At 38.7% G+C, this 25,300-nt stretch overlaps 4 protein-coding genes across 6 annotated transcripts; 1 reads left to right on the top strand and 3 right to left on the bottom strand.

Moving 5' to 3' along the window:
• Positions 1-1,158: 1,158 nt before the first annotated feature.
• Positions 1,159-6,923, bottom strand: septin3 (septin 3). Its single transcript, XM_057331386.1, has 10 exons — positions 6,715-6,923; positions 5,937-6,176; positions 5,727-5,855; positions 4,658-4,739; positions 4,200-4,337; positions 3,262-3,379; positions 3,018-3,113; positions 2,789-2,885; positions 2,519-2,570; positions 1,159-2,439 (listed from the first exon to the last, which is right to left on the bottom strand). The coding sequence occupies exons 2-10, from the start codon at positions 6,172-6,174 to the stop codon at positions 2,304-2,306; spliced, it is 1,086 nt and encodes a 361-aa protein (XP_057187369.1). The 5' UTR covers positions 6,175-6,176; positions 6,715-6,923; the 3' UTR covers positions 1,159-2,303.
• A 2,530-nt stretch (positions 6,924-9,453) lies between these two features.
• Positions 9,454-15,267, bottom strand: LOC130553045 (uncharacterized). Its single transcript, XM_057331784.1, has 2 exons — positions 11,370-15,267; positions 9,454-11,023 (listed from the first exon to the last, which is right to left on the bottom strand). Exons 1-2 carry the CDS (start codon positions 11,756-11,758, stop codon positions 9,454-9,456), a joined length of 1,959 nt encoding a protein of 652 aa, XP_057187767.1. The 5' UTR covers positions 11,759-15,267.
• A 281-nt stretch (positions 15,268-15,548) lies between these two features.
• Positions 15,549-21,949, bottom strand: serhl (serine hydrolase like). Of its 2 annotated transcripts, none has more exons than XM_057331388.1 (13): positions 21,843-21,949; positions 21,296-21,385; positions 20,889-21,032; positions 20,641-20,754; positions 20,494-20,535; positions 19,887-19,906; positions 19,702-19,776; positions 19,512-19,621; positions 17,309-17,388; positions 17,162-17,196; positions 16,844-16,920; positions 16,636-16,711; positions 15,549-16,292 (listed from the first exon to the last, which is right to left on the bottom strand). In XM_057331388.1, exons 2-13 carry the CDS (start codon positions 21,366-21,368, stop codon positions 16,173-16,175), a joined length of 966 nt encoding a protein of 321 aa, XP_057187371.1. In that variant the 5' UTR covers positions 21,369-21,385; positions 21,843-21,949; the 3' UTR covers positions 15,549-16,172. The 2 variants fall into 2 exon arrangements, with proteins under 2 accessions (XP_057187371.1, XP_057187370.1); XM_057331387.1 differs by lacking the exon at positions 21,843-21,949 and adding an exon at positions 21,592-21,819.
• trappc5 (trafficking protein particle complex subunit 5) lies at positions 21,873-23,178 on the top strand. Of its 2 annotated transcripts, XM_057331390.1 has the most exons (3): positions 21,873-21,937; positions 22,150-22,479; positions 22,566-23,178. In XM_057331390.1, the coding sequence occupies exons 2-3, from the start codon at positions 22,210-22,212 to the stop codon at positions 22,860-22,862; spliced, it is 567 nt and encodes a 188-aa protein (XP_057187373.1). In that variant the 5' UTR covers positions 21,873-21,937; positions 22,150-22,209; the 3' UTR covers positions 22,863-23,178. The 2 variants fall into 2 exon arrangements, with proteins under 2 accessions (XP_057187373.1, XP_057187372.1); XM_057331389.1 differs by lacking the exon at positions 21,873-21,937 and having other exon boundaries at positions 21,944-22,479.
• The last annotated feature ends 2,122 nt before the right edge of the window (positions 23,179-25,300 follow it).

Genomic DNA, 25,300 nt, shown 5'->3' with positions numbered 1-25,300 from the left:
CTTCTGTAAATCACAATTTTCACAATAACTTACTTGGTTTATTAATTGTCATAAAGTAAATCAAGCGGAAATACTAACGATTGTGTGTAGTGTATGCATTTTTCCTAGAGCACTGAGATCAGCCATTTTGTTGTCATGACATGTCGCTTGTAAGGCAAACTGCTTCTCTCTTTGAAATGTCTGTCTGCAGTACCACCAGCAAACGGTTGGGGAGCTCTCAAATATTAGAGACACACGGTTTATCAAAATTTCACTTACTCTAATATAAAATCTATTTCTGAGAATGAGTATAATTCGGGTTTACAGATGTCTTACAGTTAAGCAATAAAAACGAACGATTAAATTGCTTTTCAGTCCTATTTGGAAAACCCAGTTCTCTCTCCAGTTAGTCAAAATTGTTCTACTGGACTGAGAGTCACACTTGCATTCGTTAAGAGTGACAAAAAACGGTGAAACGTAGACTAATCTAAACCAACTAAGTGTATGATAAGGAATCACTTGTCTTGAGCACAGAGCAGAAGCCCCTCCTCTTTTTCCAAGTCAGCCACAAGCACCTGAAACGACAGTCAGAAACAAAGACTACGATATTTTCAGTATAATCTAAAAAAAAAAACGCTAAAAATGACGATTCAGTAACAGACACGTCAGGTAACAACGCCAAATGCAGCACATGACACGCTTTAACAACAACAACACAGTCCAGGGAGTAAAACGTACTGTACTACGTCATAACAAATGAGCGCAACACCACACACTGCATCAACATAACCGTAACGTGTATAACCGAGGTTTTAAAGGTGTTTTTTTGTTTGTTTTTTTCCACTGTGAAACCCAGTTGCAGCGTGTTTTGAGATCACATCGGGGAATTCGAAGCTAGTAAACCGCTGTGTGAACAGAGAGGACTGGTCTGGTGTTCAGAGTCACATCGCGCCACGCTGTGGAGCTTTTTTGTATTAAAGTAATGCATGCTATTGTCATATAGCGCCCTCCTCGGGCAAAATGTGTGAAAATAACTTTTATTTTTCTTTCTTCCTTTCTTCACCCAAAACAAAAAATTCTGTCATCCTTTACTCACCCCCAGGTTGTTCCAAACCTGTATAAATAATAAATAAAAATCAAATATAATATGTAATAATAGGCTAATTTTGCACAAATCAGATACAGCAGTAAGGGCAATTATGGGAAACAGGTTTATTAAATTAAAACAAGTATTACAATAAATAAAACATAAATACAATATAAATAATGTTTCATAATTCTTTTGTTCAAAGATGGTTTGTTATTTCACACCATCATTAATAAAACGTGATATGGCAAAGACGAGTGGTGAACTGATTTAAGATCACTGTTAACATGTATGTGTGCAGATTTAAGTTTCTACATTGATAAATGTATCAATATGTGCAGAGATCACGTAGGAGATGCTATGGAACGTAGAAGTAAATACACACAAGTGGAAATATTGGCACACATGAAAAATACACCGGTGGTGGTAAGTGAAGAGGGTTAGAAAAAAACAACAGTCAGACTGAAAAACGTATGCAACTTTTCTGCTCATTCACGCATACACACACATATACATGGGGTGTCCGTACAGAATGTGCCGAAAACCTCAAAGCCACAAATTTTCGAAAGGCACAGATCATTTTAATCAGTGTGCTTTCGGTTTCGTCCTGAATTTTATTTGGCCACTTTAGTGAAGCTATGAAAACATGCACAGTTGTACCTGTTTGGAATGATCTGTAGGAATACGGTGTCCTTTAACGGTCAATTCAGAGTCCTCTGAGACTTGCTTTGGCAGATTTACGCAGCAAGAGTAAAGAAAATAGAGAATCTAGAATATGTAGAGAAACGCTGCTGTACCCTTACAGGGCCAAAGATATGAATGTGTGTGGTTTCTTGCAACGTGCTAAATGTTTTAATAAATAAGGCCCATAGAGTAAGCTGCGGACTGCTGTGCGATCCTCCACGTGCTGACCTATAAAACTACTTTTAAACTGTCCAAAACGTGTAACAGAGGTCATGACCAACGAATTTGAGAAAAAGGTTGAGAAAATAGGCTGGACTGTTCATCTTCATGTGAGACCTGCGCAAAGATTATCACGAGCAATCTCGCTCACTAACTGAGCTGAACAACTGGGGAAGGCCTTTTCTAAATTTCCAGGGTTGTGCAACAACAGATGCGGACAGATACCACGGGGACTTAAAAGGAGTATGAGGACAAAACCTCCACAGCAACGAAATCCTCATAGCATGCACAGCTGAATTATCACAAGGTGAAACTTCTAGTTCTAGCTTTCTCCTCACAGGTTGCTCTCTTGAGTGTTGTTGCCGGAAGAGGAGATGGGATGCAGACCTCCGTTATCGTTGAGCCTCTTGGCTCGGTACGTCTCGTAGTGGATGTTATGAGTGACTTCCTTCAGGTCCTGGAGGTGAGACCTGAGCACACAATGATGTTATTTTAGAAACGTCATAAATGAAAAAGGGTTTACGGTAATGAAAAAGGTTTTTACATCACCTGATCAGGAAATCACGAAGTAAGGAGAATTCGCAGTGGTTTGGATTTTCAACTGTAGGGACAAAAAAATAGCACATTTTTTGCATGGTGTGCCTTTAAACGTGTCAAAATGTCATTTGGATCATGTAACGCTACATCAGAAAGATAGTTTTATCGTTGGAGTTTCGAATTTTTTCAGCTAATGTGTATGAAATAAATGATAATCAAATATGGCATGACAGAGTGGAAGAAAACACCAAAATATCTTTTTAAAAATCAAGACTCACTCACCCTCCACCATTCCCCACGCCGTCTTCCTCCCCAAAACCCGTTTGCTGTTGAACTGGTACTCTTTGTCACTTCCCACCACGGCAAAGGGCATGGCCTCCTGTAACACAGATTTAATGGGACATAAATAATGTGAAAGATGAGATGAGAGAGACGGAAACATAAAGAATAACATGTGAGATATAACAAGTGAGAGAGTATAAGATTGCGAGAAGATAAACAGATCTCTTACCCTGATCTTATCATTATCACTCTTATCTTCCATGTCTTCATCAAACTCTTTCTGTGGATAACACTCGATCCCACAGACCTCCAGTTCTTTCCTCACCTGTAAAAAATCATGGAGATGTAGTGAATCTGTATGAGAAAATCAGAATTGAATTGCAAAGGTCAAACATGCTCTGGCATCTTTGACAGTCACTTGAATGATATATTATGATCAATGGCGTTTATTGTTCATTTGCTTTTATTCTCACCCTCTGTTTGAATTCAGTTTTCTCTTCGGGAGTAAGCGTGTCTGATTTCGCAATGACAGGAATGAGGTTGACCACACGACTCAGATTTTTCATGAACTCAATATCCAGCTGGCGGAGCCTGTGAAAAGTAATGGAGGGAGTGATTAATAGAGGGATAGGGGAAGATTTTATTACGTGGAAATAGGATGTGCTCGAGGTCTCGTGACACTTACAATTTAGTCAAACGTTTAGAATAAAATACAGGCTTAAAGGGAGAGCTCACCCAATAACAAACAGTTCTGGGTCACCTTTGACTACCATTTTGATTTCTTTCTATGGTGCCTCGGAAATGTCAGTTGCTGACATTTTTCGAAATATCTTTCTTTGTGTTCAACAGAACAAAGATATTGATACAGGATTGGAACAACTTGAGGTTGAGTAATTCATGACAAAATTTTAATTTTTGGGTGAACTATCCCTTTAAATAATATTTGAAATACGTAAACTAAACGAAATTTAGTAATGTTGGCTTAACAATAAACTGAATGTGGTGAAGCACTAAAATTATTACTGGAAATTAAACTAAAAATAGAGAGAGAGAGAGAGAGAGAGACAGACAGATCAGAGAAAGCAAGCAGACAGAAAGAGACCAGCGAGAGAGACACGATGAGGGGGACAGAAGGGCACCAGACCAGAGACAGAGAGAGATAGGGATGAGAAGACCGAGAAGACGACGACACGCAGTCCGCCCGCGAGCAGACAGGCGAGAGAGACGAGAGAGAGACCAGCAGAGACAGATGAGAGAGGACCACAGAGAGAGAGAGAGAGAGAGAGAGAGAGAGAGAGCGAGAGAGAGAGAGAGAGAGAGACAGACAGACAGACAGACAGACAGACAGACAGACAGACAGGCAGATAGATATTATAATAAAATGACACAAAACTAAACCAAAATAACTCACGAGTGTCCAGTTGGAGATATGAAGTACAGGCAGCAGTGAACTCTGGTGTCTGGGATGCGTTTTTTGCGAGCGATGTTGACTTCTTCCTTCAAAAACTTCTCATATTGTTCATTGATGTATTTGGATATGGGCTCCCAGCTAGAGATACAAAAAAATATTGTAGCATGTTGACAGATAATTTAATTATGTTGTCATATGATAAAGTTACAAAATATCTTTCAAACAGAGACAAAATAAAACCCGTAAGGAGTGGTGTCGAAAGAAATTGAATGAATCAAAAAACATATTTGGTTCTAATAACTGACGGGGGCAGTAAATTGCAAGTGGGCTGTAAGCAAACTAGTAAACTGTGATGCAGTAGCATTTTAGAACATTTTCAGATGGCAAATTGGGTAAAAATAATAGCCGATGGTTCCCTTCCTTCTTCATCTTTTACAGATAAATCACATAATACTCACCAGTTATCATTGTTGATCTGGTCCCCAAAACCTGGCGTGTCAACAACAGTTAACTTCATCTTCACTCCACCTTCCTCAATCACTACAAAAATCAACATAAATCACAATAACAAATCGCAAAGATAGCAGTTATTTTGATTTGGTATAAAAGTAACAAAAGGAGAATAAAGACACATCCTGTACAATATTATATATGTACACCAGTTAGGTTTAACATCACTGGTTTTGTTCTTACACAAAGCACTATAGTTTCATCTTTTTTCAACTACTCGACAGACTATTTTTAAGGTACTTTTTGTTCCTTTTTGGAGCCTGCTAGTATAAATCCTCCACTTCATGTTGTATAAAAGAAGATACCTAGATAATCTTATTCTTTAGAAGAAACAAAGTCATACAAATTTACTGTGACAGAAGGGTGGGGATGACAGAATTTTCAATTTTGTGCGACCTGTCCCTTCAAGTCAGATTATTCCACAATGTGATTGTGATTTAAAATAATCTTTCACATGACTTGCAACATTTCTTTCAGTGCCTTGATTCTAAACACCATTTAGATACATCACATACTATTTAGCTTGCCAGCTGTTCTGATACATAAAGTCATCATCTGAGATTTTCCACGCAGCCTCTTCACACGCCCTGGGCACAACACACGCCAGTCACTGGACTGTATCTTGTCTTACACCCTAACACCTAAAGTTCTGTTATAAATTCATGAACCACATTAAGGCCTTATTGCACTAAAGGTTAATTGACTGTAAAAGGCATGGCATTTTGATTCTCTGTATACGGAATCACAATCAACATTATGTTTCGGAACAAATGTTGGAGCACAGTGTCAGGCTCTGGTGTATTGATTATAACAGCAAACGTTAGCATATTCCCTCTTAATAAGCCCATGAAGTCTATTTTTGTTCTTCCCTATGGCACTGACTCACTTTCGTAACAAACCAGAGGATGCAATTACTCTACAGAAATCAGCATCAACATTCCCTGCGCTCTGCTGTGCATCCAGTGCTCACGAAAACGCCGCTTAATGTTTAGAAGTCACATGATCAGTATGCCTTACCGTGAGATACACACTTTATCTCAACAGTCTTTGGAATCTTCTCATCACGACTCCAGCTCGAGCTCCTCCTGCTAACTTGTGACTTAAACAGAGTGTTCACTAGAGTGGATTTACCTAGACCGCTCTGACCTGATAGAGAGAGAAAGAGAGCAAGAAAAAGTCAAACAAATGGCATAAAGTCAGCAGAAACTTGATGGCTCCTTCACCCACCAACCACCATGATGTTGAAGTCGAAGCCTGTCTTCATGGTCTTCTTGCGCATCTGCTCAATGATGGTATCTATACCGATGTATCCGAGCAACGCGGAACCTCGACCCGACCCTTGACCCTCACCCCCCATCCCATGGGGTGAAGGCAGAAAGGGAACGCCGGAAGGTGGGGACACGTGAGGTGGCTTCGCTGGGACGGCAGGTTTGGGTCTCACTTCAGGGGGGACAATTTCTGACATGTCTGCATGAAAGAGCGCATGATAACCATTTAATATATTATATATTGATATACTAAATAAATGCATGAATTCTCCATTTTTTTATGTTTTGTTTTTGTTCAAAAACAACAGAATAAACTGTAGAAATAAATACAAAGATTGTTACGCACAATGTGATCATATGTGTAAAAATATATGCACGCATACTGCATGTGTGCGCTTATGTTCCATTTTATGTGTACCAAAAATAGCCCTCAGTTTTGCCAATGTAGCTCAACTTATCGGCCCATATTAACACCATATGCAAGATAAAAAAAACAAATAATTAATTATTAGCAGAAGCCACTCAACAAATCTCTTTATCCGATTTATCACCCGGGGCTCGACCTTTCCCACGCGCCAAGAAGCTCTTTTGAAACGCACCCCATGGAGACATCGCACCATACAAACACTATTTCTGCGAATGATACATGTGCATACACACATGCTCCTTTGTCCTATTTATTTACATCCCAGGCTTCCGTATGACAAGGAGCAATGAAAGAAAATCTTCCCACCTACCTATTTCGGTTGTTGTAGGCCTACAGATCGCTGGATGTTTTATTTCCTTTTTCTTTCACGACGTTTCGCAACGTATCAAAGAATAAGTAGGCTATGCTAGCGTTGGGGAATGATCATGTGTCCGCTTTCTTTCACTCCGTCTCTAGCCTTTCTGTTCGCAGCTCGATGCCCCTCATTCTTTCCTCCACCCTTTCTGCCGTTACCACGGAAACTAACGAGGAGACTGGCTGATGCAGCGCGCATGCTCAGTGCGAGGGACGAGCTAAAATTGGGGATTCAGGTCGCAGAGTGGTTTTTGACAGTCGAGCCAGATTGTCACGTCAAAAATGTAGAGGCATTTTGGGTAACCAAATTTCTGGAGCTATTTAAATTATGATTTTTGTATTATATTTATATTTTAATGTAACTATATTTTTGTTATTTTAAATGATCGCAAAATGTGTGTAGGCCTAGGCTACATACTGCCATCGTACAACAGCGTGCGTCTTAATGTGACGTGACTATTTTGTAATTTTACTCGTAACTCCAGCCACCTGTTGTAGAGACTCTCCAGACAATAAATATGTTTGCTGCATATCGAGTTTCACTCAAAACAAGATATTACCTAACGTTAGTGGTTGAGAACGCGACATAGTAGTGCAAAATTAACCACTATTGTAGTTAACCAAAGGTTGTTTTTGCACTACACATTTTATCATCACAACCTACTCACATTTGACGGCTTTGGAGACCCTCGCCTGTCTGTGTAATGTGGAGTGTTTGCGGCATTTGAAGCGCCGTCGAGTGACGTACGGCTGTTTATCTCGTCGTTTAGACGGGGCTGCGCTGGATGATAAGACAGACTGCTGGTTTCCCCCTCTCTTTCTGCTCAGTTTTTCATTTGTCGTGTGTTTATTGTGGTGTATGTTAAACAAATCCTTGCATAATTACGAATTTCTGGATTTCTGGGGTGCATGTCTAGCTTGTTATGTTATATATGGAGTAGCAGTGAAACGCAACACGCTCTTTCAGAAGCAGCTTGTCTTGACAGCGCGTTTGCTCTTTTGCGCGCTGACGTCATAGCCTAATCATCATGTCACACAGAGGTCTTTTTTGTGAACAATTTTTACTTTCAGTAAGAAAATTAGAGGTTATTATACATTTTAAAAAATGGTGCTATATAGCACTTAAAGTGGTTATTTGCTCATAATCATAGGGGAACCACGGGGTGACTGGGGTTCTATATAGCACCGTTTCCATATAAAGAACCTGTTAAGCGGTTGTTCTATATAGCACCTCAGTCATCCCAAAGAACCACTGAAGCACCAAAATATGGTTCTATAAAAGTGGTTCCCCTAAGGTTCCACCAAGAACCACTTTTAGTGCTAAATAGGACCATTTTTTAGAGTGTATAATAACCTCTAATTTTCTTATTGAAAGTAAAAATAATACTTTTCATAATCATACTTTTTATACTATTGAGCTGCAGAAGGGACATGGTGGTGCAAACACTATAAAAATACGGACTTTTGTGTCCATCCAAGAAACGCTGCATTCCGTTGCAAAACATAAAAAACAATATTTTGATGAAAACGTTTTCATAGGGAATAAAAAATCTTTGAAATATGTTTCTATTTCTAATAGAAATAGAATATTTTTTATTATATTCTTTTCTTTTATATTTTCTTTACATGTTTTTTATTCTATTGTTTTAAATATAATTATTTATGTTACATTATTATTATTATATACACAATTACATTTAATTGTATATATATTTTTGAATTATATACAACTTTAAATTATTATAATGTTAAGATGTTCCAAGCTGGACACTGCATTGTGTCAGGGAACGCTGGGGGAAACATGGACAGAGGACCCAAGTGCAGACAGTGGGTAAGGGGTTAACAAACAGACTTTAATAATAAAATACAAAACATGAAACAAAAACCCACGAGGAGGTAACACAACAAAACAGCAAGAGAATTAACAAGGGGTAACAGGAACATAGACTACCTACACTAAACTAGACTAGACTAGACTAGACGAGACTAAATACAAACACTATAGCCATAAACTACAACTAACTAAACTAGACAACACAGCAATACAGACCGGGAGGGTGCCGATGGGCAAACAAGGCTAAATGAACAGACACAAGACAGAAAACACAACGGCATTAAATAAGGGAACAAATCAAGAGGGAACAGCTGACGAGCATGAAACAATAACGAGCAATAATATGGAGACGAGAGGGCGAGAACAGAGACGAGACTGGAGGGAGTATGACGAGCCACAAGAGCCAAAATTACCTCCCTCCACATGTAACACGAGGTTCTGTCATGGCTCTGCCTCTTCTCGACATGTCTTTCTTGGTCTTGTGGCAGAACCATGACAGCATTGACCATTAAATCATTTCAATGCTTGACAATAAAAAATCCTAACAAAGCAAAAAGTAACTAGAGACAGAATGTTTTTGTACTCCACTCAGATCATAAATCATTGAAATCGGATGAGAATTGTGCATGTTTTTGTGCTTTTTATTCCGAATAAAACACTTGCATGTGTTTTTATAGATCAGTTTTGCCCTCCCAATATAGCTCAACCATTGCATCAAAGCGTTTGACTGTGTTCTTCACCCTCATTGTAAGTCTGTGATTTTTCTTTGTTTAATAATGAAAATAGCAATTGCCTTTTAAAATTGCATACTCCAAATTACACATGATATTTGAAATGTCAGATCTTGTCGTGTAATGAAAGTCATTTGTTTTTGCTCTCACCTGCAGACACACACTCTCCAGGACAGGTTTCCACCTCAGATCCTCTCCTCATTTCTACGACTACAGATGGCGGTAATGACGGGTGGTCTTCTTGCTCCCTTAACGGCACAGAGTGTATTCCTGGAAATCTCTCACAATCTGCAGCGTTGTGCTGTTGAAGCGTCTGTTCAGATACTTTACTCTTGATGCTGTCTGTGTTACATAAGAATTTTGGATTCTGGGAAATCCATTCCTTCATTTCAGAGTCGGTGTGTGTGTTTGGGACCTCTGTAGATGTACCCAGCAGTTCAGGGGGGTCCGGCTGAACAGCTGCCTGCCGTTTTTCTTCCCCAACATATTTAATCCGACAACCAACGACACGCTTTTTGTGTAAGCGTGAACCTCTGTGTATTCGTGAGCATCTATAATCGTCTTTCAAGGTTGCCTCGCTTGAAGAAGATTTAGAAGAATCTGAATCTGTAAGGTTGCATCTATTTTGGGATGAGTTGCTCAACTCCCTTTCATTACCCCCTGTGGTTTGGTTGGCGGCAGATGAAACTTTTCTCCATGCTTGAGGAGATTTAAGGTATGTTGGTCTACTGTAAGACGCCTCAGATGTTCTTTTGATCACAGGTCTACAGATTCGGCTCATTTGACTGCATTCGGTGGATGATCTGTGGATCTTCAAAGGGAACTGGAAGCAGCTTATCCGGCCGCACTGACCTGATGTAAAACAGGATGAGGTGATGGAAGTGTCTGACTGTAATCCTGTGATCTTAGATTTGGACGTAAGGTTGTCATTACTGCTTGATTGACAAGAGTTTTTTCTTGTAGATGAGGTTGAAGCAATCACTAGAGAATCTTGGTTTGTGGTTGAATTTGTAGGTTTCAATTGTTTTGAGGGTTGACTCTTTGCTTCCGTCGAAGCCCGCGGTAGTTTTTTCTTCTGGATTTGATGTTTTACGCCGTTCTGACACATCAAGTTGGATCTCATCTTTGAATAGACAGGAAGTGGGAGCCTTTCCACAGTAGATGGACGTTGAATTTTTGGCTTCTCTTCAAGATGAGAGATCTGGGCGCTAGCGTTTACAATCCTCCCTGTTTTAATCAAGCCGAGCCGGATCCGAACGAGAGTGGGGTCCGGACGCTTCTTTTGGAAACTCGCTGAAGTCTGTGGTCTTCTTTTTTCAACATGTTTTAACACGTGAGGGATTGAGCTATCAAACTTTGTAGGCTTGGTAACTCCAGTGACGTTTGATGTCAGGTTATTTAGTGCGTCCTGGTGTTGAGGTCTGAACAGTTGATCCGGTTTTTGGCCAGTTTGCTTGTTGTGATTTCTCGTGTTGGTTATGGGGATTGATCTGGCACGTCTCTCAGGGGACGAAATGGGTTTGAATTGAGGTATTTTACTTTCGGACCATTGTTTATCATGCATATCAAGTGAATGCAACGGCTCGTTTTCGTAAACAGATGCTGTTGAACTTTTGTTTATGGTTGGCTCCATGTGAGAAATGGTTTCGTCTGAATTCGGATGTGGAACATTCAGACACGTGTCCACAGTTTTGATGATGCTATGCACCCAGAGGAGTAAGCGGAAAAAATTTCAAAACACTGAATTTCAACAATATTACTGTTAATAAAATAAAACATATATAAAATAAATAAATATAAACATTTAAAATATAAAATAAATATATTAAAAATATAATAATTGCATTAGCCACATAAAGGTCATGGGTTTTAACCCCAGGGAACACACACCCAATAAAATAAATGCTAATAAAAAAATAAAAAAAAAAAAAATCATAAAAGCAATAATGTTAATATATAAATAAATATATCAGATAATATTACATATTATTATAATTATAATATTACTTTAATATAACAGACATTGCAAGTACACTGAAAACATACCACGGTGGAGAAGTGTGAATCTGCTTCTGGTGTTCCAGGGTTTTCCCAGTTTGACTGAATGAAGGAATGTGGATGGGCTTTTTAAAGACGACGGATGAAGAAAGAGGCTGATGACAGCGGGACAGACGATTGGGCGATGGAGATAGGTCAGGTGTGGGACAAGGAGACAAGCGAACAGGAGAATAAGATGAAACGAAATGAGACGTTGGACTGAGGCGAGACGGCGAGGTGGATATAGGAACCGGTAAGAGACGAGATGGAGAAGAAGGGCTAAGACTTGGCGAGAGTCCTGTTGAGGAAAGAGAATGTGTGTCGAGGGAAAGTCTTCTTGGAGATTCGGATCCTGTAGGTGAAACGTGTTCAGAAGGGTCTGACTCCTTTGGGTTCATTGCAGCTTAAGACACAGACTGTGAGATGTAGAAAAAAAGTGTAAGCAAGCAACACAAAACACATGTTCATTGACACGGTAGAGATCGAGAAAAAAGTAGAAAGTAGAATTTTAATTGATCTATAAATATTAACTCAGTAAGGTAAATGTACAAATTTATTAGCATTTACAATTCCACAGATAATTTGTAATGATATTTGTGTATATTTACTGACCCGTGAGCCTGTTTACAGAAGAAGTGAGCTGGGGCGGGAATGAAGAGGGAAAAGTGCGTCAGGAAGTGGTGGGAAATGGACTTACATTCTCTCCATTCTTCTCATCTGAAGCTCCACTGTCTCATTCACCCACTCTCTTCACTTCTCTCTGCTAAATGACAGAGTTTCTGAAACTCCAACATCGAGTGACAACATAAAGAAAGAAATAACTCCACTTAAGCACTTCAAATTTATTACATTTGTTTACAGCCTTGATCCATTTGCCTGTGAAACAATAGACATGCTATTATTGATGATACAGTTGTGCATTTTTACAATAATTTATCATTTGAAAAATGAAAGTGATGACTATGATTGTCCAAAGTAGAAGTATATTCAGCCAATCAGGTTAAACAGCATTTAACAACAAACACAATTTGTAACTATTTTATAATTGATTATCATCTACTTTTGTGCCAATGATGATTAGGTTTAGGGGTGGGGCTTCATTATTAGCATCCATTCTTTCATACAAAATAGCAGCCATAATTCCTCTAAAATGAGGATGCAATCAGTTCTAATATCTACATTGTAAAGCTCCAGTTTATGAAATTTAGCGACATCTAGGGGTGAGGTTGCGAATTGCATCCAATGGCTCACTCCACCCCTCCCTTTCGAAAAACTTTGGTGGCTGACACAGAACTGAGATGTCGTCACGCTACTGTAGAAACAACATGGCAAATTCCATGTAAGGGGACCCGCTGTATACGTAGATAGAGAAAGCTCATTCTGAGGTAATAAAAACATAACGCTTCATTATGTAAGGTCTTTATACACCTCTGAACACATTATATAGCACTTTTGTAAATAGATCCTCCAAAAAAATGACACACTGGACCTTTAAAGAGACATTGCATTTAGTGGATGAAAGTAATTTCAGTCTAAATATAGTATGCAACAGTCTAAAAATAATGTAATTTACACACAAAACTATTGGCATAACACACTTTTCAGGGTCTTAAACGACAATGCTAGCCCGCTGATAAAACTATTGAAACAGTATACAAAGATGAACATGAAATTGGTATTCACTTGAACAGGTTGTCAATGTATTTAAGAAATATGGCAGTTTTTTAGATCAGTAACTGCAAAATTACACATTAATATACATTTGACATTAACAGTATTTTAAAGGGATAGTTCACCCAAAAATAACATGTCCATCATTTATTTACACTTATGTCATTCAGAACCTGTATATGACTTTTCATTTGTGGAACACAAAAGAAGATATTTCGAGAAATGTCTGTTGTTTTGTGTCCAATGAAAGTCAGTGGGGACCAATGTTGTTTGGTTACCAACATTCTTCAAAATTTCTTCTTTTGAATTTTGCAGACGAAAAAAAGTCATACAGGTTTGGAATGACATGAGGGTGAGTAAATCATTTTTGGGTAAGTTCGTGACTCGTGTAAGCTGGAGTCCGTGGCTTTTCCAAATGTTTCAGGCATGTTCTAAAATGTGATCTTAAACATGACCATCATGACCTGGAAATTCATATGATTTTGTCCCAAACAACTGCGTTTCACATATGAACATGCATATACATTGCAAATCTAAAACCCAGTGAACACAAATGTCTCATTGATCATCCACACGTGTCCTGTCACAGTAAAGCATTGATGTCGTCCTCTCCACCATGCGTTTGCCTCGTGGGTGCCAGCGGTTGGCGTCTCAGTGACTTGTTGCTCCATTTGTGAGCGTCCTGAAGACACGGCTCCAGAAAATACAGACAGGCTCCGAAACCGGCCAGCAAGAGGACAGACACCAGCAGATAGACGGGGACAAACCAATCCAGAAACATCCAAGGCATTGCGTTGTCTATGAAATATTAAACAAAGGAAGTATAGAAAGAGACAGATGGATGGGACAGTATAATTTCTTTCTTAATGAAACAGTTCACACAAAAATAATAATTCTGTCATCATTTACTCACCCTCAAGTTGCTCAAGAAGATATTTTGAAGAATGTAGGAAAGCAAAGAGTTCTGGGGCACTTTTGACTACCATTGTCATTTTTCCTGCTATGGAAGTCAATGGGGTCCAAGAACTGTTTGGTTACAAACATTCATGCAAATATCTTTCTCTGTGTTCAACCAATCAAATAAATGTATTCAGATTTGGAACAACGAGAGAGTGAGTAATTCATGACAGAATTTTCATTTTTGGGTGAACTGTTCCTTTAAAAGACACCTGATATAGAATAAAGGATTGAATGATCCATATCTGATGTAAATGCAACATTACAGTTATGCTCAAACACTATGTTTGTTCCTCCAAAAAAAGATATGAGGAAATTTTTCAACACCCCTCCTGTGAACGTCTCCTCCTGACGATCATTTCTGACTTCTATATCTTTTCTACTTTATATGTATATATAAATATATATTAAAAAAACTTAGCTCTGTACACTGTAGCAGGCTTTGTGAGACATGTTTTATTGCACTTATGCTTTTTGTTTTCCTAATGTTGACCCAATTGCTTCCATTGTTTGCCCAACTTGTAAGTCGCTTTGGATAAAAGCGTCTGCTAAATGACTAAATGTAAATGTAATCGTCTGTGAATTGGCAACTGTAGTTTTGGGTTTATTAAAGTGACCGTGAACAGAAGTGGTCTGTTTAATAATCTCAATAAATAAAGCTTTAAGTGGACTGACAAATGTGCATTTTATTAGATGTAATGGAATGAGGATTTTTCGTGCACCCTTGCTTTCCTTCTCTCCCGGTCAAGGCTGTGGCGTCCCATTCCGGATGGGAGGGGGTAACCATGGAGACATCTCTGACAACAGAAAGGGTGAGAGCAGAAGTTACATCATTTTAGTTCTGTAACCCTTTCGCTTCAATCCCTGGTCAAATAAATCTGGTCATATCAAACGGGAATGTGAGAGAGATTATTGGAGATTAGAGGGAGGGAGGAAATTTTAATGTAATGTTGTGCAATGTGTTGTCTGACATCATTCCTATACGACCTTCTCCTTGCATGTTGCAATATGTAAGTCAAACAGGTTTGGGACGAGGAAGAATTTTTGTGTTCAGGTAAAGGATTCCTCGAGGTTCATAATCCTGAAGTGCTCTAGTTCAAACTGTGTCACCCACAAATAATTTAACATGATTGACACTTCCCAAAATAATCTTACACACTCCCTCTTCCCCTCACAGATGAGAGAAGCCACATCAGTATCTGCTTTCAAGTCTTTGTTTGCCTAGTGGTAAGAAATGCTGGACTTAACACCCAAAAATGACAATTCTTTCATCATTTATTCACCCTCCTGTCATTCCAAACCTGTATGACTTTATTTCTTCTGCAAAACACAAAAGAAGATATTTTGAAGAACGTTTGCAACCAAACAAGATTGGAACCCATTGACCAATGTATGGACACAAAAGCACCGAGACATTTCTCAAAATGTCTTCTTTTGTGTTTTACACAAGAAAGAGTCACATACATGTTTTGAATAACAAGAGAATGAATAGATGACAGAATTTGATTCTTGGGTGAACTATTGCTTATGGTATTTAGCAACATCACTATGAGCATTTTAAATACATCAACAAACGAAAGTTTTGGCTAGTCATGTTTTTTAATATTTTACATATTTTAACAAAAAACATAACCCTTCACATTCACTGAAAAACATAAAAAGTTAAAGGCACTTTTTCGTAATCTTGTTCATCACACTCTTGAACTTTGGAAAACATAACTGTCTTTTCACAATGTCCCAACAAACACCAACAGGGTTAACACACCAAAGCAACAAAACATAACCAACACAAATCTGTTGGTGCTAAATGAAGCAAACTCGCTTGGAGAAAGATCTCCGCAAAAAAATTGTATCCATTCATAACACTAGTCCGTATGGAAGACAACAGTTTTTTGTTAACACCAAAAATAAAACAAAGATTTTAACCAAAACAGAGTAAACTTAGAGTTCTGCGAGGCGTGCAGGTGCACACCATCTACACTTCTATCACCAGTGACTGAACATCTTGTTAAAATGGAAGCTTAAGAGAAAACCGTCACGTGGATCTAGAATATGAATATCTGTTATTTTGTTACATCATATTTTACAAAAACAATATGACAATATAAAATTCATGTAGTGAATAGAAATGAGAAGAATTAGATAATAGTTTGAATGTTCCTGATGTGCGTGCCTGAATTTGTGTTATAGTTTGGCTTGTTGTTTAGGACTGTGGGACTGGAGGAAATCAGTGATTACGGGGGCCACTTTCTCCGGCTTGTTGAGATGAACGTGATGGTCCCCTTCGACTTCTACAATGGTGCTCTGAAGGGAATGTAGTAAAGAGAGCAGGAATATTAACAAAAATACACAGTATATACATACAATGATTCTTTCTGTCTTCGTTCTGAACCTGTATGACTTTCTTTTGCAGAACACAAAATAAATATTTTAAAGAACGTTGGCAACCAAACAACACTGACCCCCACTGACTTCCACTGTATGAACACAAGACCACTGGGACATTTCTCAAAATATCTTCTTTTGTATTCCACAGAAGAAAGAGTCACATACAGGTTTTGAACAACACAAGGACGAAAAATGATGACAGAATTTTAGATTTTGGTTGAACTACTCCTTTTAATTAAATGTGTGTGTTCATCCTCACTTTCCGCTCCATCCAACCCTTCTGAAGGGCATCTCCGTCAGGTGGAGAGAAATGTTTATTCATCCCCTCACTTGCCCTGAGAAAATAAATCACATCAATCTTTAGATTTAAATGTAAGAGGCAATGGGCCACGAAAACAATGTTTTTCTTTAATGACTATTGCAATAATACTGTGTGGACAAACAACAAAAACACAAATATAACTCACAATAACAGCATCACTCTGGCTTGAATTAAAGACTGCATATACAGACACTGTTCCGGTGTAACCATCGCAATGTTTCTCTGGCACAAACACAAACATCATGGTTTATTTCCAAGCTTTGCCCTTAGTTCCATTTTAAACAGAACATTGGCCTTGTGGAAAAGAAATGACTAAAGAATGATTGGCAGATTCGTTCTTCATTTTTCAATTAATGGCGTATTTAAGCACAAACAAATGATAAATGTGATATAAGCTAAACCCAAATGTATTGCAGTAAATGAACAACTGATATCTGACAAAAAATATATTCCAAGTGCTCACCAAGTTTATTCTGAAGTCTCTGTTGAATAGCACACCTTAAAGACAAAGGAAGCATTTTTGCTTCAATAATTAAAGCCAGAAAACATTTCATGAGATCAGTTGATGTCATTTTTATAAATCTGAATGCACGGCTGCTATAAGTCTTACCTCCCTTAACCTCCCGAATGGCTCGCTCTAAAAGAATCTCTGTAGACTCTTCAGAAAGAGAAGGGTTCGCAACCATCAACCTGAAACAGACATTATAGTAGGTTTTGAGTAAATTATACAGTATCTCACAGAAGTGAGTACACCCCTCACATTTTAGTAAATATTTTATTATATCTTTTCATGTGACAACACTGAAGAAATGACACTTTGCTACAATGTAAAGTAGTGAGTGTACAGCTTGTATAACAGTGTAAATTTGCTGTCCTAAAAAAAGGTCTTAGTCAAATCATACCACGAACTGACGTAGATTTGTGGGGGTGTGGTTACTCGAGGCGTTTCAGGCAGGTCTGGGTGAGCATTCGCTTTTAGATAGAACGCATCTTTTCTTCCGACACTTTAATTTGAGCAATTTTACGTGTCTAATACATGCATGGGCAACTTATAACACACCAAAGACACAGAAAAACACGTGTTTGTGCCATATGACCCCTTTAATGTCTAAACCGCTGGCAACAAAAGTGAGTACACCCCTAAATGAAAATGTCCAAATTGGGCCCAATTAGCCATTTTCTCTCCCCGGTGTCATGTGATTCGTTAGTGTTACAAGGTCTCAGGTGTGAATGGGGAGCAGGTGTGTTAAGTTTGGTGTTATCACTCTCTCATACTGGTCACTGGAAGTTCAACATGGCACCACATGGCAAAGAACTCTCTGAGGATCTGAAAAAAAGAATTGTTGCTCTACATAAAGATGGCCTAGGCTATAAGAAGATCCTGAAACTGAGTTGCAGCACAGTGGCCAAGACCATACAGCGGTTTAACAGGACAGATTCCACTCAGAACAGGCCTCGCCATGGTCGACCAAAGAAGTTGAGTGCATGTGCTCAGCGTCATATCCAGAGGTTGTCTTTGGGAAACAGACGTATGAGTGCTGCCAGCATTGCTGCAGAGGTTGAAGGGGTGGGGGTGTCAGCCTGTCAGTGCTCAGACCATACGCGGCACACTGCATTAAATTGGTCTGCATGGCTGTCGTCCCAGAAGGAAGCCTCTTCTAAAGATGATGCACAAGAATGCCCGCAAACAGTTTGGAACCATTACTGGAACCATGTCCTGTGATCTGATGAGACCAAGATAAACTTATTTGGTTCAGATGGTGTCAAGCATGTGTGGCGGCAACCAGATGAGGAGTACAAAGACAAGTGTGTCTTGTCTACAGTCAAGCATGGTAGTGGGAGTGTCATGGTCTGGGGCTGCATGAGTGTTGCCGGCACTGGGGAGCTACAGTTCATTCAGGGAACCATGAATGCCAACACGTACTGTGACATACTGAAGCAGAGCCTGATCCCCTCCCTTCGGAGACTGGGCCGCAGGGTAGTATTCCAACATGATAACAACCCCAAACACACCTCCAAGATGACCACTGCCTTGCTAAAGAAGCTGAGGGTAAAGGTGAAGACCTAAACCCTATTGAGCATCTGTGGGGCATCCTCAAATGGAAGGTGGAGGAGCGCAAGCTTTGTAACATCCACCAGCTCCGTGATGTCGTCATGGAGGAGTGGAAGAGGACTCAAGTGGCAACCTGTGAAGCTCTGGTGAACACCATGCCAAAGAGTTTTAAGGCAGTGCTGGAAAATAATGGTGGCCACACTAAATATTGACACTTTGGGCCCAATTTGGACATTTTCACTTAGGGGTGTACTCACGTTTGTTGCCAGCGGTTTAGACATTAATGGCTGTGTGTTGAGTTATTTTGAGGGGACATCCAATTTACACTGTTATACAAGCTGTACACTCACTACTTTACATTGTAGCAAAGTGTCATTTCTTCAGTGTTGTCACATGAAAAGAAAAATTTTAAGATATAAAATAGTTACTAAAATGAGAGGGGTGTACTCACTTCTGTGATACACTGTATTTCTTGTCAGTACCTTTTATTTGGCATTTACAGTATATTGTAATATGCAGAATTATACAGTCTCTATTAGATATTGGCAACAGTCATTGAAAATCCTATTTCAACCACGAGATGGTACCAAATTTAGAAAAATGAATATAGCATTGTGCATCTGCATTTTTGTTTCTTTTATTATGCCATTATTATTTACAGATAATTTTTATTAGATATTAATAAAAAACATATATATTAAATAATAGAAAGAAACACTTCCAACCAGTATAAAACAACTGCACAAATAAATCTTTTTACCTTTCTTTGGCTTTCTCATATGTGTACACCTTCTCTGTCCGTTCATTCAACTCTGTATCATATTCAACTTGATGAATTATTCCTTGTTTTATGTAATCCATCACGGAATTCTAAGGAAAGCAGATACATATGAATCAGTGCCAGAGATGATCTCCCTTGTGTTTAATAAGATTTCTCATCATGCTGTTACCAGTTTTGTTGGGAAGAATCCGTAAGAATCCAAAAGAACTAAAGCTTCGACCATCTCTGGATACAACGCACTGAACTGGAAAACCCAAAAGAAATGATATTACACCACAAAATGACTGCATTATTAAATTATAACTGCATAATCTACACAACAACAACAAAAAACATATTATGACCACTACTCACCATTCCTGCCACATTACCACCTGTTTAAAAAACATCAAACAACAGTGAGTGGCAAAAAACTAAAACAAACCTGTTCAACAAAAGTGTTGAAAAAGACTGATTTTTGTATTATTTTGTAATTGTATTAACTGTATTATGTATTAAAAATAGTTTTAATTATTTACATTATTATTAATTATATAATTATTTATTTATTGTTATTATATAACCATTTAGTATTTAAAAAATAATTAATCATGATAAATATTGTTTTATTATGCATTTTTATTCCTAATTTAAACTCATACACAAAGTGCACTTTATATTTTATAGGACTGGTTTGCCCTTTCTGACCCAACGCTGGGTTAAAAAAAAACATTTTAAGAGTGTAGGTAATACATACAAAATACCAAACTTTGAAAGAACGAGGGAGGGAGGCAGCATTATTGTTTGGTCACCATAACTGTTCGTTCGTTTGGAACAAAATCGGACTGAAAAAGGAAACCCACTGACCCAGGAAACAGGACATACTGTCCTACAGCTACACCATAAAATCATGAATTATTTATTCAGAAAAAAAGAGACCTTCGATCTCTCAACTAATACAACATTTACAGACTTGACTCACCCATACTATGTCCAATTATTGAGAATCGCTTCCATTGAAGAGCTGCAAATTCACGGACAGAAAAACATAATGCATTTGCGTCCATTAATGTTCACAATGAAATGAATGTATTTACCATAGTTCATCTGTAAGAATGCTTCTTCAAACCTTCAACAACTCGCCGAACGTCTGCCACATACAAAGTGAAGGAATAAAAACAACCAGCAGACCTATGAGAGGACAGACCATGACCCGGGAAATCAATGGCTACAAATCTCCAGTCTGTGAATGATAAAGAGAAATATAGAAAAAAACAGAAAAATAAAGACATGGAATTTTTTAACACAGGCATTCCTTAGCTACAAGCATCAATAGGAATATTGATCATGTTTAAGAATTATATAGGAATACTACACCATTTGGAAGAAGTGGAATGAGCCTATTAAAAGTCCCGCTGTTGTCAGCCCAACCATGTAAGCAGAGCACCGGACGGCCATGCGCGGGACCCCAAACCTGACCTCTTATCTCTCCCCACGGGACAGTCACCTGGAACTCTGACACTGTTTCAGGATGAGTCAGTGATTTGTCACATTTTACTCCTTGAGCATAAACATATATATCTCAACCCTTAGGAAAATTAAATGTGGTTTTACTATAGTAAAAGTGTAGTAACCATGTTTGATGACCATTTGTATTACCATAGTCGTACTAAAAATACTCAACTACTATTACTGTAGTAAAACTTCTAGCCCCCTAAATCAAATCGTTCAACTTCTGTTATTAAAAGTCAATATAAATATTTATTTAAAAAAAAGAGCTTTACCTGCTTGCCTCATCGTTGTTGTGGCAAAGTATCTGAGACCTTTCAGCGCAGGAATAATTCTCACACTCTGCATTGGAGATATTAGAGTGTCTAGAAAAAAAACAGTAAATGACGTAAAATGTAATACGTAATAGCGATTCGTGGAGATCCGCCTAGTATAATTTGATTTAGTGACAATATGAATTTAGAAACTGTAATGCACATAGCCAATGTCCTTGAGCATTAAAACGAGAGAGAGAGATTTTAATTATATAGTTCTGTTTTCGTTGTGTATCACAAACGTGCTCCATACATACCTAACGTATATTCTGTGTTTCAAATTCCCAGTTATAAAACTTCCAAGTTATAAAACTTCCAACGAAAAAGCAAACTTGCAACTAAATTGCAGGTTGCCTTTTCAGAATAAAAGTACTTGACGCTAAATGACAATTTGTGAACTATTCGCGCGTCGTCTCGCCAAATTTAGTAAAACAAGTAATGAAATATAGAGTTTCAAAATGCGAAAGCACTGCATTTTAATTAAGCCCATTAATAAGTCCCCACTTACTCTTATTTTGAAAAATCCGGTCACAATGCACTTGCTTGTATGAGTTTGCGCTAATCGTGGCTTCACGTATCCGGAACTGAAATACAAAACGTCAGGTAAACGCTAACGGATAATTACATGCTATAACGTGTAATATGTGCGTCTGTCGTTAAAAATATCAGTTAGTTTTGTATAGCTATAACATTTTAGCGTAGAACTTATACTTAAATGATCGCGATGTCCCATAATATAACCACTAAATACATTTAGCGGAAACAAAATGACATTTTGACTGTCGGTTTATAACAGACATATCTATATCTTTCAGGGTTCACGCGCATTAATTTAAATCGAGATTCCCGTGTAATTCGGATTCAGTGCGCACAGAATGGAGGTTCGCTTTACGCGAGGCAAATCTGCAATCCTGGAGCGCTCGCTCACGCGTCCCAAGACGGAGGTGAGCGTGAGCGCGTTCGCGCTGCTCTTCTCTGAAATAGTGCAGTACTGTCAGAGCCGAGTGTACTCGGTGTCCGAGCTCCAGGCCCGACTCGCTGACATGGGCCAGGGCGTTGGAGCCAGTCTCCTGGATGTCCTTGTGATGAGAGAGAAAAATGGAAAAAGAGAGACCAAAGTGTTAAACATACTTCTCTTCATTAAGGTATTTTCCCCTAATATTTCTCATTTATGCATGTTAATGCTCATATATTCTGTAGTGTTCTGTTTACTCTATATATTTCTCTATAGGTGAATGTATGGAAATCATTGTTTGGCAAAGAAGCCGACAAATTGGAACAAGCCAACGACGATGACAAAACTTACTACATCATTGAAAAGGAACCACTCATAAACGCCTACATATCTGTACCTAAAGAGAACAGCACTTTGAACTGTGCGGCGTTTACCGGTGGCATCGTGGAAGCTATTTTGACCCACAGTGGCTTCCCGGCCAAAGTTACTGTCCACTGGCATAAGGGCACCACACTTATGATTAAGTTTGATGAGGCGGTCATTGCTCGTGACAAAGCTCCTGATGGCAGATAGTAGATTATGGTCTTAAGTTATGATGATAAAAACTGAGTCTACATATTACAACATTTAAGTGTAATTGTTTGTGTTTTTCATATACGTTTATAGCGTTCATAACTAATTTCTTGGTTCCGCCTCCCCTGCTCTAATAACAATGTAAATGCACAGACGTGATTGATGAGCCGTATAAGTACAGACTCTATTCTACTGATATTACAAAGCAAGAGTTGTTATGAAAGACTTGCATGAAGGTCACACTTTTTGGATATCTGATTGTTTTTGTAAACAAATGTACCATCTGCACATTAATAAAGTTAAACCGTATTGAATAGTCTGTTACGTTCAATATTCATGAAGATGCAGTCATTGAAACAGCATGCCGTGTGGAAACGTTTATCTATGTTGCAAAGATATCCACCTGAACCTTTTATAATGGGAGCCTATGGGATCGGTTGGCTTAATAGCTTCAAGATGATCCTGTGACACTGATTGGTTGTGTGAGTCAAATGAGCCCACCCCCTTGTCTCTACGACACTGTGTTGCAAAGATATCCACATGGACTTTTTATAATGGGAGTCTATGGGATCGGTTGCTAGGTTGCTGTAAATGGTTGCTATGGGCGTGGCTTAATAACTTCATAATGATCATGTCACACTGATTGGTAGCCTGAGTAAAATGAGCCCACCTCCTTGTCTCTAAGTGGTTGTACTGCTAAGATATTCAACACGGAACGTTTTACGCCTTATATGGGCATGCTTCCTGTGATTGGGAAATTTTGGGAGGCTCTTACACCCCAATTGTGAGTGATGTTCTTACAGAGCCTGATAGCCTCTTCAAATCGTGTATTATTATCATGTTTCTACGATATCCTCACTCAGAGCTACGACCCGTCAAAGTTGGGCGCAATGTTAAGTCAATGGGATTTTTCTGGTTTTTATTCGCCCCCCTATCGCACCCCCTTCACCCGATCGCTTCCAAAAGTCATCACACACCATTCCTCAATGGGCCGCTCGATTTGATATAGTCATTCATGGATCCAAAGCGAAAAAATAACGCGTGAATATATAGGTATAGGTTTTGAATGGGAGTCTATGGGCGCCATTATAAGTACACAGAAATTTTGGGAGGCTCTCACACCCCAGGGGTGCAACTTACACCCCATTGTGAGTGGTTCTTATAGAGCCTGATAACCCCTTCAAATCGTGTATTATTTTCATGTTTCTACGATATCCTCGCTCGGAGCTACGATCCCTCAAAGTTGGGCACAATGTTAAGTCAATGGGATTTTTCGGGTGGGTTTTCGACCCCCTATCGCACCCCCCCACCCATGGTGATGAACAAGATTACGAAAAAGTGCCTTTAACTTTTTATGTTTTTCAGTGAATATGAAGGGTTATGTTTTTTGTTAAAATATGTAAAATATTAAAAAAGATGACTAGCCAAAACGTCCGTTTGTTGATGTATTTAAAATGCTCATAGTGATGTTGCTAAATACCATAAGCAATAGTTCACCCAAGAATCAAATTCTGTCATCTATTCATTCTCTTGTTATTCAAAACATGTATGTGACTCTTTCTTGTGTAAAACACAAAAGAAGACATTTTGAGAAATGTCTCGGTGCTTTTGTGTCCATACATTGGTCAATGGGTTCCAATCTTGTTTGGTTGCAAACGTTCTTCAAAATATCTTCTTTTGTGTTTTGCAGAAGAAATAAAGTCATACAGGTTTGGAATGACAGGAGGGTGAATAAATGATGAAAGAATTGTCATTTTTGGGTGTTAAGTCCAGCATTTCTTACCACTAGGCAAACAAAGACTTGAAAGCAGATACTGATGTGGCTTCTCTCATCTGTGAGGGGAAGAGGGAGTGTGTAAGATTATTTTGGGAAGTGTCAATCATGTTAAATTATTTGTGGGTGACACAGTTTGAACTAGAGCACTTCAGGATTATGAACCTCGAGGAATCCTTTACCCGAACACAAAAATTCTTCCTTGTCCCAAACCTGTTTGACTTACATATTGCAACATGCAAGGAGAAGGTCGTAGAGGAATGATGTCAGACAACACATTGCACAACATTACATTAAAATTTCCTCCCTCCCTCTAATCTCCAATAATCTCTCTCACATTCCCGTTTGACATGACCAGATTTATTTGACCAGGGATTGAAGCGAAAGGGTTACAGAACTAAAATGATGTAACTTCTGCTCTCACCCTTTCTGTTGTCAGAGATGTCTCCATGGTTACCCCCTCCCATCCGGAATGGGACGCCACAGCCTTGACCGGGAGAGAAGGAAAGCAAGGGTGCACGAAAAACCCTCATTCCATTACATCTAATAAAATGCACATTTGTCAGTCCACTTAAAGCCTTATTTATTGAGATTATTAAACAGACCACTTCTGTTCACGGTCACTTTAATAAACCCAAAACTACAGTTGCCAATTCACAGACGA

The sequence above is a fragment of the Triplophysa rosa genome, linkage group LG4, assembly GCF_024868665.1.
Source record: "Triplophysa rosa linkage group LG4, Trosa_1v2, whole genome shotgun sequence".
Classification (NCBI taxonomy): Eukaryota; Metazoa; Chordata; class Actinopteri; order Cypriniformes; family Nemacheilidae; genus Triplophysa; species Triplophysa rosa.
The sequence above is the reverse complement of the archived record's forward strand: the minus strand, read 5'-3'. Positions and strand labels throughout refer to the sequence as shown.

Coding starts and splice junctions, on each gene's coding strand:
- serhl (XM_057331388.1), bottom strand. CDS start 21,368: ATGCAGAGTGTGAGAATTATTCCTGCGCTGAAAGGTCTCAGATACTTT. Junction 20,755..20,888: donor CATTCCACTTCTTCCAAATG/GTGTAGTATTCC, acceptor TATCATTCACAG/ACTGGAGATTTGTAGCCATT. Junction 16,293..16,635: donor AGGGTTGGATGGAGCGGAAA/GTGAGGATGAAC, acceptor CATTCCCTTCAG/AGCACCATTGTAGAAGTCGA.
- trappc5 (XM_057331390.1), top strand. CDS start 22,210: ATGGAGGTTCGCTTTACGCGAGGCAAATCTGCAATCCTGGAGCGCTCG. Junction 22,480..22,565: donor ACATACTTCTCTTCATTAAG/GTATTTTCCCCT, acceptor ATTTCTCTATAG/GTGAATGTATGGAAATCATT.
- LOC130553045 (XM_057331784.1), bottom strand. CDS start 11,758: ATGAACCCAAAGGAGTCAGACCCTTCTGAACACGTTTCACCTACAGGA. Junction 11,024..11,369: donor ATTCACACTTCTCCACCGTG/GTATGTTTTCAG, acceptor CTGGGTGCATAG/CATCATCAAAACTGTGGACA.
- septin3 (XM_057331386.1), bottom strand. CDS start 6,174: ATGTCAGAAATTGTCCCCCCTGAAGTGAGACCCAAACCTGCCGTCCCA. Junction 4,740..5,726: donor GATAAAGTGTGTATCTCACG/GTAAGGCATACT, acceptor TGATTTTTGTAG/TGATTGAGGAAGGTGGAGTG. Junction 3,380..4,199: donor ATATCTCCAACTGGACACTC/GTGAGTTATTTT, acceptor TACTTTTCACAG/GCTCCGCCAGCTGGATATTG.